Source organism: Dromiciops gliroides, chromosome 1 (genome assembly GCF_019393635.1).
Source record: "Dromiciops gliroides isolate mDroGli1 chromosome 1, mDroGli1.pri, whole genome shotgun sequence".
In the NCBI taxonomy this organism is placed as follows: Eukaryota; Metazoa; Chordata; class Mammalia; order Microbiotheria; family Microbiotheriidae; genus Dromiciops; species Dromiciops gliroides.
In genome coordinates, this window is record NC_057861.1 from 166,859,637 (window position 1) to 166,872,362 (window position 12,726).

General features: G+C 40.1%; 1 protein-coding gene across 1 annotated transcript in view; it reads left to right on the top strand.

The window, feature by feature from the left end:
* The window catches only part of LY86 (lymphocyte antigen 86), a 132,640-nt gene extending 121,190 nt beyond the window's left edge, over positions 1 to 11,450 (top strand). The window contains exons 4-5 of the mRNA XM_044003963.1: positions 7,838 to 7,890; positions 11,367 to 11,450. Of these exons, the coding sequence (XP_043859898.1) occupies positions 7,838 to 7,890; positions 11,367 to 11,450 (137 nt within the window). The remainder of the gene's footprint in view (positions 1 to 7,837; positions 7,891 to 11,366) is intronic.
* Positions 11,451 to 12,726: the final 1,276 nt, after the last annotated feature.

A 12,726-nucleotide genomic window follows, 5' to 3' on the forward strand; every position in this document is an offset into this window, starting at 1 on the left:
GCGGGGTTATGAGTAAGGGATCAGCCATTTGGTATTTCTACATCAGCAGCCAGGGGTTTGGAATCACTGGGAGGGGGAAGAGTGTAAAGTGGTACATTAAGCATTGAGGAGTGAGTCCAGGAAGATTATCAGCACTGGATAGAGATTTACTGGAGGTCCTCCTTTGAGGTTCCAATTCATGGAAGGTGGTGGGTAATGCTGCATCCTGTGAGTCCTAAGGAGGCCTGTTTCATTGGAGACGGGAACTGGGGGCGGGGGGGGGGGGGGAGCTCTGTCAGGAGGGCCATTGTATTGCCTGTCAGGAGGTGTATGTGGAAGGGGTCTTTTCTTGGGGTAGATAGAGGAAGATCCAGGAAGTCACAGACTAGGGAAGTGACACTGGGAAAGGCCCAGGACAAGGCTGAAGGAAGCTAGGAGGTAACTGGCAGAGTCTTTTCTGGAGAGGAGAGGGGAGAAGGTGACCCCTCAGGGTACACCAGACATAGAGCCTACAGAGGATAGGTAAGTGGCTAGGTCTCTTCCCCAGGCCTTGCCATCTTAGTCAAATCACTTAACCTCTCATTGTTTCCAGACAATTCCTAATCAATTAATCAATAAACACTTATTAAGCATCTAATAATGTGTGTCAGGCACTGTGTTAAACACTGGGGATACAAAAAGAAGCAAAAGACAGTCCTTGCCCTCAAGGAGTTTACAATCTAAGACTATTAAGTTGCAGAGCAGGTACTTATTTGAATCAGGGAGAGAGTTTCCAACATAGGAAAACACAGATCTAAATCACTAACACTCTTCCTGTAAAAAAGGAAAATTTCTGAGGATATCCCAGAGTCAATTACTCTAGAATATTAATCAGTACAAAGAGATTTTAAAAATATCCCCTAATGTAATCATGTTGCTCTGAAATGAAAAGCTTTTAGGAACTCCTAATTCAGTGATTTCCCTTTAAGATGAGAGTATGCCCCCCCCCCCAGTGAATTCTCCAAGAAAAGAACCGGACCCCAAGAAATGTATTTATGCTTCTATGACTAGAGTACAAAACACCATACCCAATTAAAAATTAATAAAGGTTTCCAATGAAGGAAAGGAAGAAGTAGGTACAGATGTACTAGGGGGTCTTTTTATAGTAGTGTGAGAATGTTAATTAAAAGAATCTCGCCATGAGAGGAGATCTGAGAAGGAAAGGAGTGAAAAGTTAATTTTAGGTGTTGCTTCATGGGGGAGGAAGGGGAGCAGGAAGGAGGTGAGGAAGTTTCATGAGTTACTTGTAGCAATTCTCAAGCTCCCCCAAAAAAGCTCGATTTAAAATGAGAAACTGCCAGAGACCTACTTAATGAAAATCTCTCACCTCAGTTAAGAACGTGTTAATAGTAAGGAGCACAAACTAGCTGATGTGGGGGCTCTAAGCAAATATCAAAGGATAGTTAGTAGATATGTTAGTTGTCAGGGTGAAGTTCCTCAGAACTGGATCCTGCCGAACTGGGAGTGAGCAAGCAATAAATGCCACACATGGCACCAGAATGGTAGCCCACGGGAGACCCCACGCACACGAAAAAAAAGTTTGAATCAGTGATCAGGACTCTGTATCAACCAAATGGCTGTGGCTTTAGGTTAGCTGAGTTTCTCTCCACAACACTCAGAGGAGATAAGAAATCTCCATCTTGGAGAGCAGAAAATGAAAGCATAGACAGATTGCAGAGCTGGTCTAAAAGCACACAGAACATGGAGTACAATTTTCTCTCTGCACCTCCCCCTGACTCCCACACCCAGCTCTCAAGGGCTTGACATGTGGGGATGCCTACAGTGGCTTTGCCAGGCTCATGTTTATCTTAGAGGGATTTGTCAGACCTGGGGAGGAACCTACATCCCAGGTGCAAATCAAACACTGTGGGAAGTGAATGAGAAATAATTAGGTCTTCCATCCAGTATCAAGGGGCCACTCAAATCCCACCCCTTCTGTGAGGCCTTGTAAATCTCTATCACTCACTATTCCTCTTCTGAAGCCAAAACATTATTGTCTACCCTAGGAACATCGGATCACAGATAGAGGGTAAGAATGGATGGTAAAGTTTTATATCATCTAACCCTCTCATTTCATAAATGAGGGATGGAGCTCCAGAAAGGTTAAGTGACTTGCCCAAAGGCACACAGAACAGGGGAGCCTGATACTCCTCCAGGTCCTTTGATCTTGAATCTAGCACTCTGGCCACAGTACCATACTGTCTCTCTACTCATATGGAACTAATCTTATTGTCTCATATTGGTATCTAAAATTAAATATGTTTTACACGTATAATACTTTCTCTATATAGATCACTGAGGGCAGATCTATGTGTTTATATTCCATTGCTTTCCCCATGATGGCTTGTACATAGTAGATTCTTAATAAGTATTTACTAAATGTAATGGGGGGAAATAGGGTACGGGTTAGGTTAGGGGTTGGGGTTCTTAGGAATTCCTCTTTAAAGAATTACACCCTCTTGCACACAAAAGTAGTTAGAATAAGGTGGTAGTTTATTTAGGGCCAATGGAAGGGAAGGGTGGGGGGAGGGAAACCATGAAAGAAATCCTTGGACTTCTCATGGGGAGATAGGCACAAAGCATGTGGCTCAGAGGTACCAATCTCCTCAAACAGGAGAATGGCAGGTACTTTTTTGTTTGTTTTTTGTTTTTTTGTTTGTTTTTTCTGTGGGGCAATGGGGGTTAAGTGACTTACCCAGGGTCACACAGCTAGTAAGTGTCAAGTGTCTGAGGCCGGATTTGAACTCAGGTACTCCTGAATCCAGGGTTGGTGCTTTATCCACTGCGCCACCTAGCTGCCCCCAACAGGTACTTTTATAGAAGACTGATGGGGGGAGGGGTCACCATTTGACTGTGGAAAGTTCCTTTAGTGAGGGAGGACCATCCCCCACTGGTGTTAGCTGGGGAAATTGGGTGAAGAGTGGAGGACCATCCCCCACTGGTAGTGACTAGAGGAATTGGGTGAGGGGTGGCTATGGATCCCTCTTCAGGACACAAAGGCCGCAGCCACAACCAAATTTATCTCCCCAGAGTAAGGGAGACCAGAATGAAGGGTGGGAATCCAAAGCTAGCTCAGTCCCATTTGGTTCCACTTATCTCTCTAGGCGTTATCTGTTCTCTGGTTTAGTTTCTCAAGGAGAAGTTTCCTTAATGTGTCCCAGAGAACTTCTGGGGTGCTCTGCACCCCATGACATGAATGAATGAATAAAATGCAATAAAATAGCATTTTTCTAAATTAGGCCTCCCCAGGGTTTTTATGTGTCCTCTACAGGGCAAGGTGAGACAGAAAAGCCATGAGAAAGGGAAATACTCATACCACAGGACAATAAGACATAGTGACCACAGTAACTTCTCAGCAGCTGCTCATGCCATACACATTATCCTTGCTCCCTTGGCAGAGATGACCCATTTAAGGGGAAAGTTCTTAGATGCTTCATGAGGAAAAGAAAGTAGCAACCAAAATCCCCATTTTGTGATGATTAGGGTCTGTTTGCATTGAGCAACCACTCAATCACCCAATAGGCCTCTTTCTCTTATGTAAAGTAGGAGTTACTGACTTTCTATGTGCCCCAAGGTGTTGTTTTTTTAAAGCACATTTATTAAGTGCTTGCTGTTTACAAAACAATAGGTCTCTGAAGGAGATAGGTACAAAGTTTATATATGAAATGATCCCAGTCCTCAATAGAGAGGTTGCTTAGTATAACAATCAATCAATTAATAAACATTTATTAAACACCTACAATGCTAGGTGCTGTGGATACAAAGACAAAAATGTAGTGTTCTCTGGTAAGGCAGTTCCTTTTGCTCATGAGAGGAAGAGGGGTCCCTACTTTCACTCATTTAACTTAATGCTCTGTTGGGTACAGATCTTTTTTTTAGAAAAGCCACTAGAAACCACACATACCCAGTCATCAGACAAGTGGGAGCAAAAATAGTGGCTTTTCTTCCAGTAAAGAGGGGGATGGGGTAAGTCCTGTCTGTCTTTCTAAACATTGACTAGAATGGGCATTTCCTTTCTAGAAACACATTCCTCTCCCTAAGTGCCAAGCTTTTTTAGAATATAGAGATGTTTCAGCTAACTAGTGCCTCCTGGTTTACATTTACTTCCTGAACAGAAAGGACATCATCTTTGTCAGGAACCTCACTCTGACTCAAAAGTTAAAATTTCCAAATGGCTCCCTGCTTAATTCTAAGTACTAAACCACAACCAGGCAGCCTTGATTTAGAGGCTGCCCTGCCCACAAACTGTCAGGGGCTCCTAGGTTCACGGTTCCTCAGTTTCTCTTATCTTTTGGCTATGCCTACATTAGAAGGCACAAGAACTCTAGCAATAGATGTTCTTCAGCATAGGGTCAGCCTTAGACCAAACTGTGAAGGAAGTCAATCTAGTATTTAGCAACTCAGGCTCCCTTTGTTGCCTGAAGGTATCACATGAAGTAGAAAAGATGCTGATCTTGAAATCAAGAGCATTGAGTTCTGTTTCTGGTTCCATCCCTGACCTGCCAAATGACTTTGGCAAATCATGTCACCTCCCTAAACCTCTGTTTCCTCATTTATAAAACTGGGGAATTGGATTGAATAATCTCTAAAATAATTACAAAGTCTCACATTCTGTGATACATTTTCCCCCTGCAAACATCCTTCTTCACAAGGAGCCCAGAGCCTTCCTACTCTTTCCCCCTTTCCTCCTATCAAAATCTAACTTAAGGAAAGGATCAGATGACCTTTCACACAGAAGTGTACCTTGAAGTAAGGCTTGCCCTGATGACCTTTAACCAAAGACAGAGTCCTATTACAACAAAAGAATGGACTGGGGATTTCAATCATCAGCAAGGCAGTAGGGAAAGTGTGCCCTTGAAACCATAGCATGTTGTCAGTCATCTGCTCAAGAAGTTATCCCTTTGGCTAATGTGACAGAAAAGGGAAATGATAAAGATTGGAAAGGATGTGGGGAAATCGAGACACTAATGTACTGTTGGTAGAGTTGTGAACTGATCCAACCAGAAAGAGAATAATTTGGAACTATGCCCAAGGAGCAATCAAACTGCATCCCTTTGATCCAGCAATACCACACTCCTAGGTCTGTATCCCAAAGATATCATAAAAAAGAGAAAAGGACCTGTATGTACAAAAATATTTATAGCAGCTCTTTTTGTGGTGGCAAAGAATTGGAAATTGAGGGTATGCCCATCAACTGGAGAATGGCTGAACAAGTTGTGCTATATGAATGTAATGGAATACTTGTAAACTATAAAAATGATGAGCAGGCAGATTAAAAAAAAACTTGGAAAGATTTACATGAACCAATGCAAAGTGAAATAAGCAGAACCAGGATAACACTGTATACAGTATCAGAAACATTGTATGATGATCAACTATGAATGACTTAGATCTTCTCAGCAATACAATGATCTAAGACAGTTCCAAAAGACCCATAATGGAAAATGCTCTCCACATCCAAAGAAAGAACTGATGGAGTCAGAATTCAGATAAAAGCATACTATTTTCACTTTTTGTGTGTGTGTCTGTGTGAGTTTTTCTTTTGACCTCTTTTTTCCTTCACAACATGACTAAGATTGGAAATATATTTTACATGATTGTACATATATCAGATTGCTTATTATCTTAGGAATGGTGGAAATAAGGGAGGAAGGGAGGGAGAAAATTTGGAAGTAAAAATTTTTTAAATGAATGTATACAAATTGTCTTTATAGGTAATTAGGAAAAAAATAAAATGCCATTTTAAAAGAAGTGGGGAAAAAGCTATCCCTGCTGATTCCTGAAACTGAAAGGTACTTCAGCAGCCCAAATCCAATCAATCAATAAATATTTATTAAGTTCCTACCATGTCCCAATCACTATACAGTTGGGACACTGTATATACAAGGTGCTGGGAATACAAAGGCAACTTCCTCCAAAAAACTTATATTCCATCAGATCTAATTAATCAATAGATACACAAGGTGCCCAAATGCAATTTTAAGTTTGAATTACTTCAGAAACAAACTCATCCTCCAAAATTGAAAGCTTAATTACTTATATTTATTTCTTATCAAAATTCAATGTAACTACCATCTTATACAGTAAATCTTGGCTCTAGTCAATTTTTGAACTTTGTAAAAACTTTCATCAGCTGCCATTCAGTCACTGAAAGTATCTCTGCATTTGTAATTCTACACTTAAGAGCATCCAAAGAAGGAGGTTTTGATCAAATATGATAATATTTGTAAAGAATGCTTAGCACAATGCCTGGCACATAGTAGGCTATATATATATATATATATATATATATATATATATATATATATATATATATATATATATATATATATATATATATAATTTTTTGAAGCCAGCTTTGAACTCAGGTCCTCCTGAATCCAGGGCTGGTGCTTTATCCACTGCACCACCTAGCTGCCCAGGCATTATGTTTTTTTTGTTGTTGTTGTTTGTTTTTTTGTTTGTTTGTTTTTTGTTTTGTTTTTTTGTTTTTGCAGGCAATGGGGGTTAAGTGACTTGCCCAGGGTCACACAGCTAGTAAGTGTCAAGTGTCTGAGGCCGGATTTGAACTCAGGTACTCCTGAATTCAGGGCCGGTGCTTTAACCACTGTGCCATCTAGCTGCCCCTCAGGCATTATGTTTTAAAGAATGCTTATTCCCTCCCCTTCCCTTCTGCCTCCTCTTTGGATACATACAGAACAATTTTGCCATGACCTCAAAAAAAAAAGTCAAATGGGTAAAAAAAAAGTCACATGGGTAAAAAAAAAATCTGAGGGTACTGAGAGAGGCAAAAAAGAGGAAGTCCTCTACTAATTCATTAGTTTGAGAGAGTGTCATCCAGAAATAGTTATACCTGAAAAACATTTATTATCAAAAATTCATAAACTAAATTATTATTAAAATTTTAAATAAATTTTCAAATGATAATTATATATACATATATATGATAAGTTTATAGCATTTACACTTATCCTTCCCACATCACAGGGATTAGGGGCACGGTGCCACCTGCAATCTGGAAAATCCAGGTAAAATCTGTAGGAGCTGACCCTTCACCTTCATTTTCTCTTAGGAAATCATATAAGGATTTAACCTTTTCTTGTATGATGCCAGAGTCTAACAGAATGTCTTTTTTATGACAATACTGCATTTCTGAGTTTCTAAGCTTGTTTCATGTCATCTGCTGGCCTTCATGTTTCATCTTCAGCTTCCAAAAAATTCCCCCAAAATTCTCATTTAATTTCTTATGCTGACCTGCGATATATCAAAACCATGATGGGGAAAGTTGTGATGTGGAAGAGATAACTATATACTTCTGAGGTTATTAAGGCTTAAAACCTTACTAAGACTTTTGGAACATGAAAATACTGTATATTGGATGCCAACTACACACAAGGTCTTGGATTATTGGACCTCTTGAAAAGGATCGAAAAACCATTAGTTTGCATTTACTGACCTGCTTGACTAAGACCAGACATCCCTATTCTTATGTAACCCCTACCAGGCTAAAGAAGCTTCAGTAGCTCCAGTCCAGTCCACCCCACCACTACACATACACACACAATACCACTCCTCAAGCCAAAGCAATTCAGTCTCTGGCCCTTGGCTCCATGTGATACAGGAAAGAGGTAGGAACAAACACAGATCACTACCACACTCATATCCTGGCCCTGCTCAGCTCTCATATTTGACCTCATATGTATTATTACTACTATTCTAATACAGAAAAATTGCACAGTGTGACTATAAGAGATTCAAATGGCCTATTTTTCTTTCATTATATTGAATAATGCCTCTCTGTCTTTTATCTGTTTTTCAGAAAAGATCTACTATGCTGGAGACATCAATAACCCTCAGTTTCCAATTGGCAAGGCAAGTTATTTCCTAGGACCTTAGAGTTCTCCCAAGCACACAAATACCTACCTTAAGTCAGCTCTGCCTTCATATACATCTTCCAATGCTGTTCAATACTTTATATCTTTCTATCTTGCCTGCATTCCCTTCTTCCATAGAAGTTCTTCCCTGATGCCTCTTTGTGAGATGGAGATGAATTGGGATTCTTGAGGGCTTTGCCAATGAAGCCCTAGTTTTGGAGAATTTTACCAAGCTGGAAGGGGCTGAGGAAGAGGGGGAAAGAATAACCATTTATTTCATTGTTGTTGTTGTTTTTGTTGTTGTTCTTGTTGCTGAGTTCTATCCAACTCTTCATGACCCCGTTTGGGGATTTCCTGGCAAAGATACTAGAGTGGTTTTCCATTTCCTTCTCCAGTTTATTTTGCAGAAGAGGAAACTGAGGCAAATAGGGTTAAGGGACTTGCCCAGAATCACACAGCTAGTAGGTGTCTGAGGCTGGATTTGAACTCAAGAAGATGAGTGTTCCTGACTATAGTCAGGTCTGGTACTTTATCCATTGTACCACCAATCTGCCCCAAACCATTTATTAAGCACTTATTATATTCCAGGCATTATGCTAAGCATTTACAAATATCATTTCATTTGATACTCACAACAACCTTGGGTTTAACCCCATTTTATAGTTGAGGAAACTGAGGCAAGATAGCAGTTAGGTGATTTGCCCAAGATCACACAGCTAGAAAGTATTTGAGGTTGGATTTGAACTCAGGTCAGGTCATCCTGACTCTAAGCACCACATTTTAAAGCTCTTTAGAAAAGGACTAGGTACCATTTTGTATTTTTATCTATTTTATGCATCACCATGACCAAACATATTATATGGTTAGGAACATCAAAATCTCAAAAGATTAAAAATCACTAGTGGCCCAGAGGGCAACAAAAAGACTGGTGAGTATAACTGGCCCATTCCTAATGATAACTTGTATGTGAGATATGGCATAAAAGACATCATTTGGGACCTATATGACGATATAGGCTGGTCTGGACTGAGCTGGGCTGGATTGGGCTCGACTTAAAATGAGAGCAGAGAATGAGAGAAGCAAACCTAGAGCTTCACTGGTGCACACAAAATATCAGAAGGACCAGAGAAAGACCTCTAGTCTGTTGGATAAATGCATCAGGAAGTGGATAAGATTTGTCCACGTGGAAAAACTATGGGTTGGGTGCAAGTACTCCTTAGAGGAACAGAAAACAAAACATAAGTCTGCACATAGTTACCTAAAACAAACAAACAACAAAAAGAATAACAAAATTCACTTCACCCCTTCATCCCTCACAAAGTTGTACCTAACTCCAGGGAAACATCCCTTCTTATTTAAAAAAAAAAACAACTCCCATCCTTCATTCAGTTTCAGATCTTTCTTTTATATAGTTCCTTTTCATTTTCCATCTATGAATTCTTTTTCCATAGAGAATCATATCATTGAGGGCTCTTGGCTTTTATTTTGTTTCTTGGACAGCAATTTCTGATTTCTCCCCTTCTAGGTCTCTTCTTCAGATTTTCCTTCTCTTTGTCTTTCAATCTAATCCTATAGAGCTATGAGCAAGGAAAACAGTCTCTTCACCCCCTAGGAATATATAAACCTATAGAAAACTTCCCCTGATCACAGGGGAGTTTTCTACTTTTGTTTTTGTTTTATTAATGGAATGTTTTTCCTTTTCTGAGAAGACACCACTGACTACTACCATCTGCTATACAGTGTTTTCTGCAATAATGGCTTTTATTTCTACTTTAACAATACCTTTGCTAGTTTCCCCTAATGAAAAAACTGAGAGGCAGAGAGCTATTTTTCATATACATATATATGTGTGTGTGTGTGTGATGTATATGTATATATGAATGTATATGTTTGTATATACATACATACACACATATGTGTATGTAATTCCTCAAAACAGAAAATTAATAAAATTTAAAGTCTAACCCAACACCTATACAGGCAGATCATTATACCATCCTTTAATCAATAAAGACACACTTGAAATGATATTTATTTACTAAGATTAAGTTCAAGAATGTGGTAAAAATAAGACCTGGAGAATTGATGTCTATAAAGCTCCTTTAACCACAAAAGTGAAGAGGAATCCCTAAATTTTCCCCTATTACCAGAAATGCAGATAAGATCCCAGGCTATCAGATAGAAGCCCAAGACCACTGGCCCAGCTCTGCTCAGCAGAATGTAGGTTAACTGTTCCCGCTTCCATTCTCACTACCCTGGTGGCAAAGGCATTATAGAATCAAGAAAGCAGAGCTTCTCTCCAAGATAATCCCAAAGGAAGAAAGAAACCATAGCCTCCCAGCATGGATCCAGTAGACTTTTCCTAAACTGAAGCATATACTCCTTCTAAACTACAAACATCATGTCCCATCCTTCAATTATTTCAACATTTCTTATTTACACCATGGTGGAGTGACACAGACTGTGCCCCAGAGTGCTATATTTGCCAAATTTAGAGGGGCTGATAGGATGTATCATCTGTAAGCCAAATTGAAACAGCAAAGCTCAATACCCAGTTAGTAAGAATTAAAATTAGGGGGCAGCTAGGTGGCGCAGTGGATAGAGCACCAGCCCTGGATTCAGGAGGACCTGAGTTCAAATCTGGCCTCAGACACTTAACAGTTACTAGTTGAGTGACCGTGGGCAAGTCACTTAACCCCAATTGCCTCACTAAAAAAACAAACAAACAAAAAGAATTAAAACTAAGAAACAAACAGGACACACTCTAATTCATATATTCCCCACTCCTTCCCTAGTCTCCATTCATTCCCTCAACTATATCTCACAGCAATGGCCTAGTATAGGTGTCCCTCAGTCTCTATTCTCCCACCACAGGGTGGTGTTGCACCTTCTCAACAGGAGGGTGAGTTTCCTTCCATTGATCTAAGGTGTGATTTATTTGTGGTTCTTGCCTCAAATGACAATATCCCTACCTAATGGCTTCACCACAAAGAAATGAAATATGTTTCCCATTAGTGAGCCTTTTGTGAGTCCCTCCTATAGAGCTTGCCCTGGGCTGTCTACTAAAGAAAGTAGGATTTTTTTTTTTAATTAAACAAAGAAGCTGGGAAAGTTTAAGGTGAGCATTTGCTCATAATGAACACACCCCCTTTTATGTTGGCTTTGTTAAAATCATAAAAACCTCACCTGAAACTATAGCTGTTCAATACTTGAACAATAAGACAGCTGGGAGATGAGATACTCATCAGCTGGGATCTTTCTCATATGGATTAAACACTAGCTCCAAGGGCAGAAGGGAGGCAGGCGTCCACACTCTGAGGCATCAATGTTCTTCAAAGGTCAGCAGTGAGGTGGCATTACTGAGACATTCACATCATTCTTCTAATAAAGCATTTTCCTTATGACTCTTTGCACCTCAATTATGATTATGCCAAGGGACATTAGTTAATATTTTGTTTTTTTTGTTTCTTGTAGGGGGAATATCACATCTTACTGAGACTATACAATGAAAACAACATGACCATTGGTTGTTCCAATGTTACTGTCATCAGCTACTGACCAACCACTCTTTTCTCAATTTCAAGAGCATGGCCAAGTGTGGCTGTTTGGAAAGCCCAAATCCCTGCAATTAAGCAAGCTATCCAAGAAACCCCAATGTCAGCAACTGAGGGGCTGTAAGAACCAATTTTCACCAGAAGCCTCAGGTGCTGATTTAAACCCCAGGAGCAGATGTCCCCAGAACCCTCAGGTGTAATTAATCCCATGAAATTACCTATCTGTTTCTAATGAGCCTAGCATTAGCCGTTAAGCACTCCCTGTTCCTCATTTGCTCTCTCCTAATTGATCATCGAGGACCAAATGCTCATCCTTTTTGACTCCTTGGGGATCTACCCAAGGAGTTAAATAGAATGAGGAATCCAGCCCACAGCATTAACCTGTGGTTTGTTCAAGGAATTTTAGTACTATATTGGATTTGAAATTTAATTTGATCTAATGCTCGGTGTTAAGACTAATGCAACCGGATCTCAGACTAAACTTGGGGCTTTACAGAGATGCCTACCATCCTCACAAATGAAACTGTGTCAGTAGCTCAGCTCCTATGAAATCTAAGATGAATCTGATAGCATAAGGGCATTAGAAATAAATCTGAGGGGGCGGCTAGATAGCACAGTGGATAAAGCACCGGCCCTGGATTCAGGAGTACCTGAGTTCAAATCCGGCCTCGGACACTTGACACTTACTAGCTGTGTGACCCTGGGCAAGTCACTTAACCCCCATTGCCCCGCAAAAAAACAAAAACAAACAAACAACAACAAAAAAAAAGAAATAAATCTGAGACGACACCACTGACTAAAATTCTCATTTATAAAATCACAGACGGGCAAACGCATTAGACCCAGGTGGAAAGGCATGTTAGAAATGATCTAGTCCAACACCACTTCTGATGCATGGATCCCACCCCCTACAGCCTTCCAAACAAGTGGTCATTCAGCATTTACTTGAACACCTCTAGTAATGGGAAATTTACTCCCTACCTCATATAGAGCCTCTTCTATTTCAAGACCACTCTAATTGTTACTTGATTCTATCCTCACACTGAGCTCAAATCTGCTGACCTGTACTTCCTGCCCTTTTTTCTAGTTCTTTCCTCAAAGGTGCCAGTTTTCTAGTCCCTAAATGTTCAACACTCCTACCCCAGTCAGGCATGCATGTAACTTACTCACCCATGGAAACAGATATTCCCACACCCAGTAACAAATGACTAGATTCCCTTCCTCCTTCTTTTTTCACGCTGAAGAGTCCTGTGACAGTTGTTCAGTCTTTCGGTCATGTT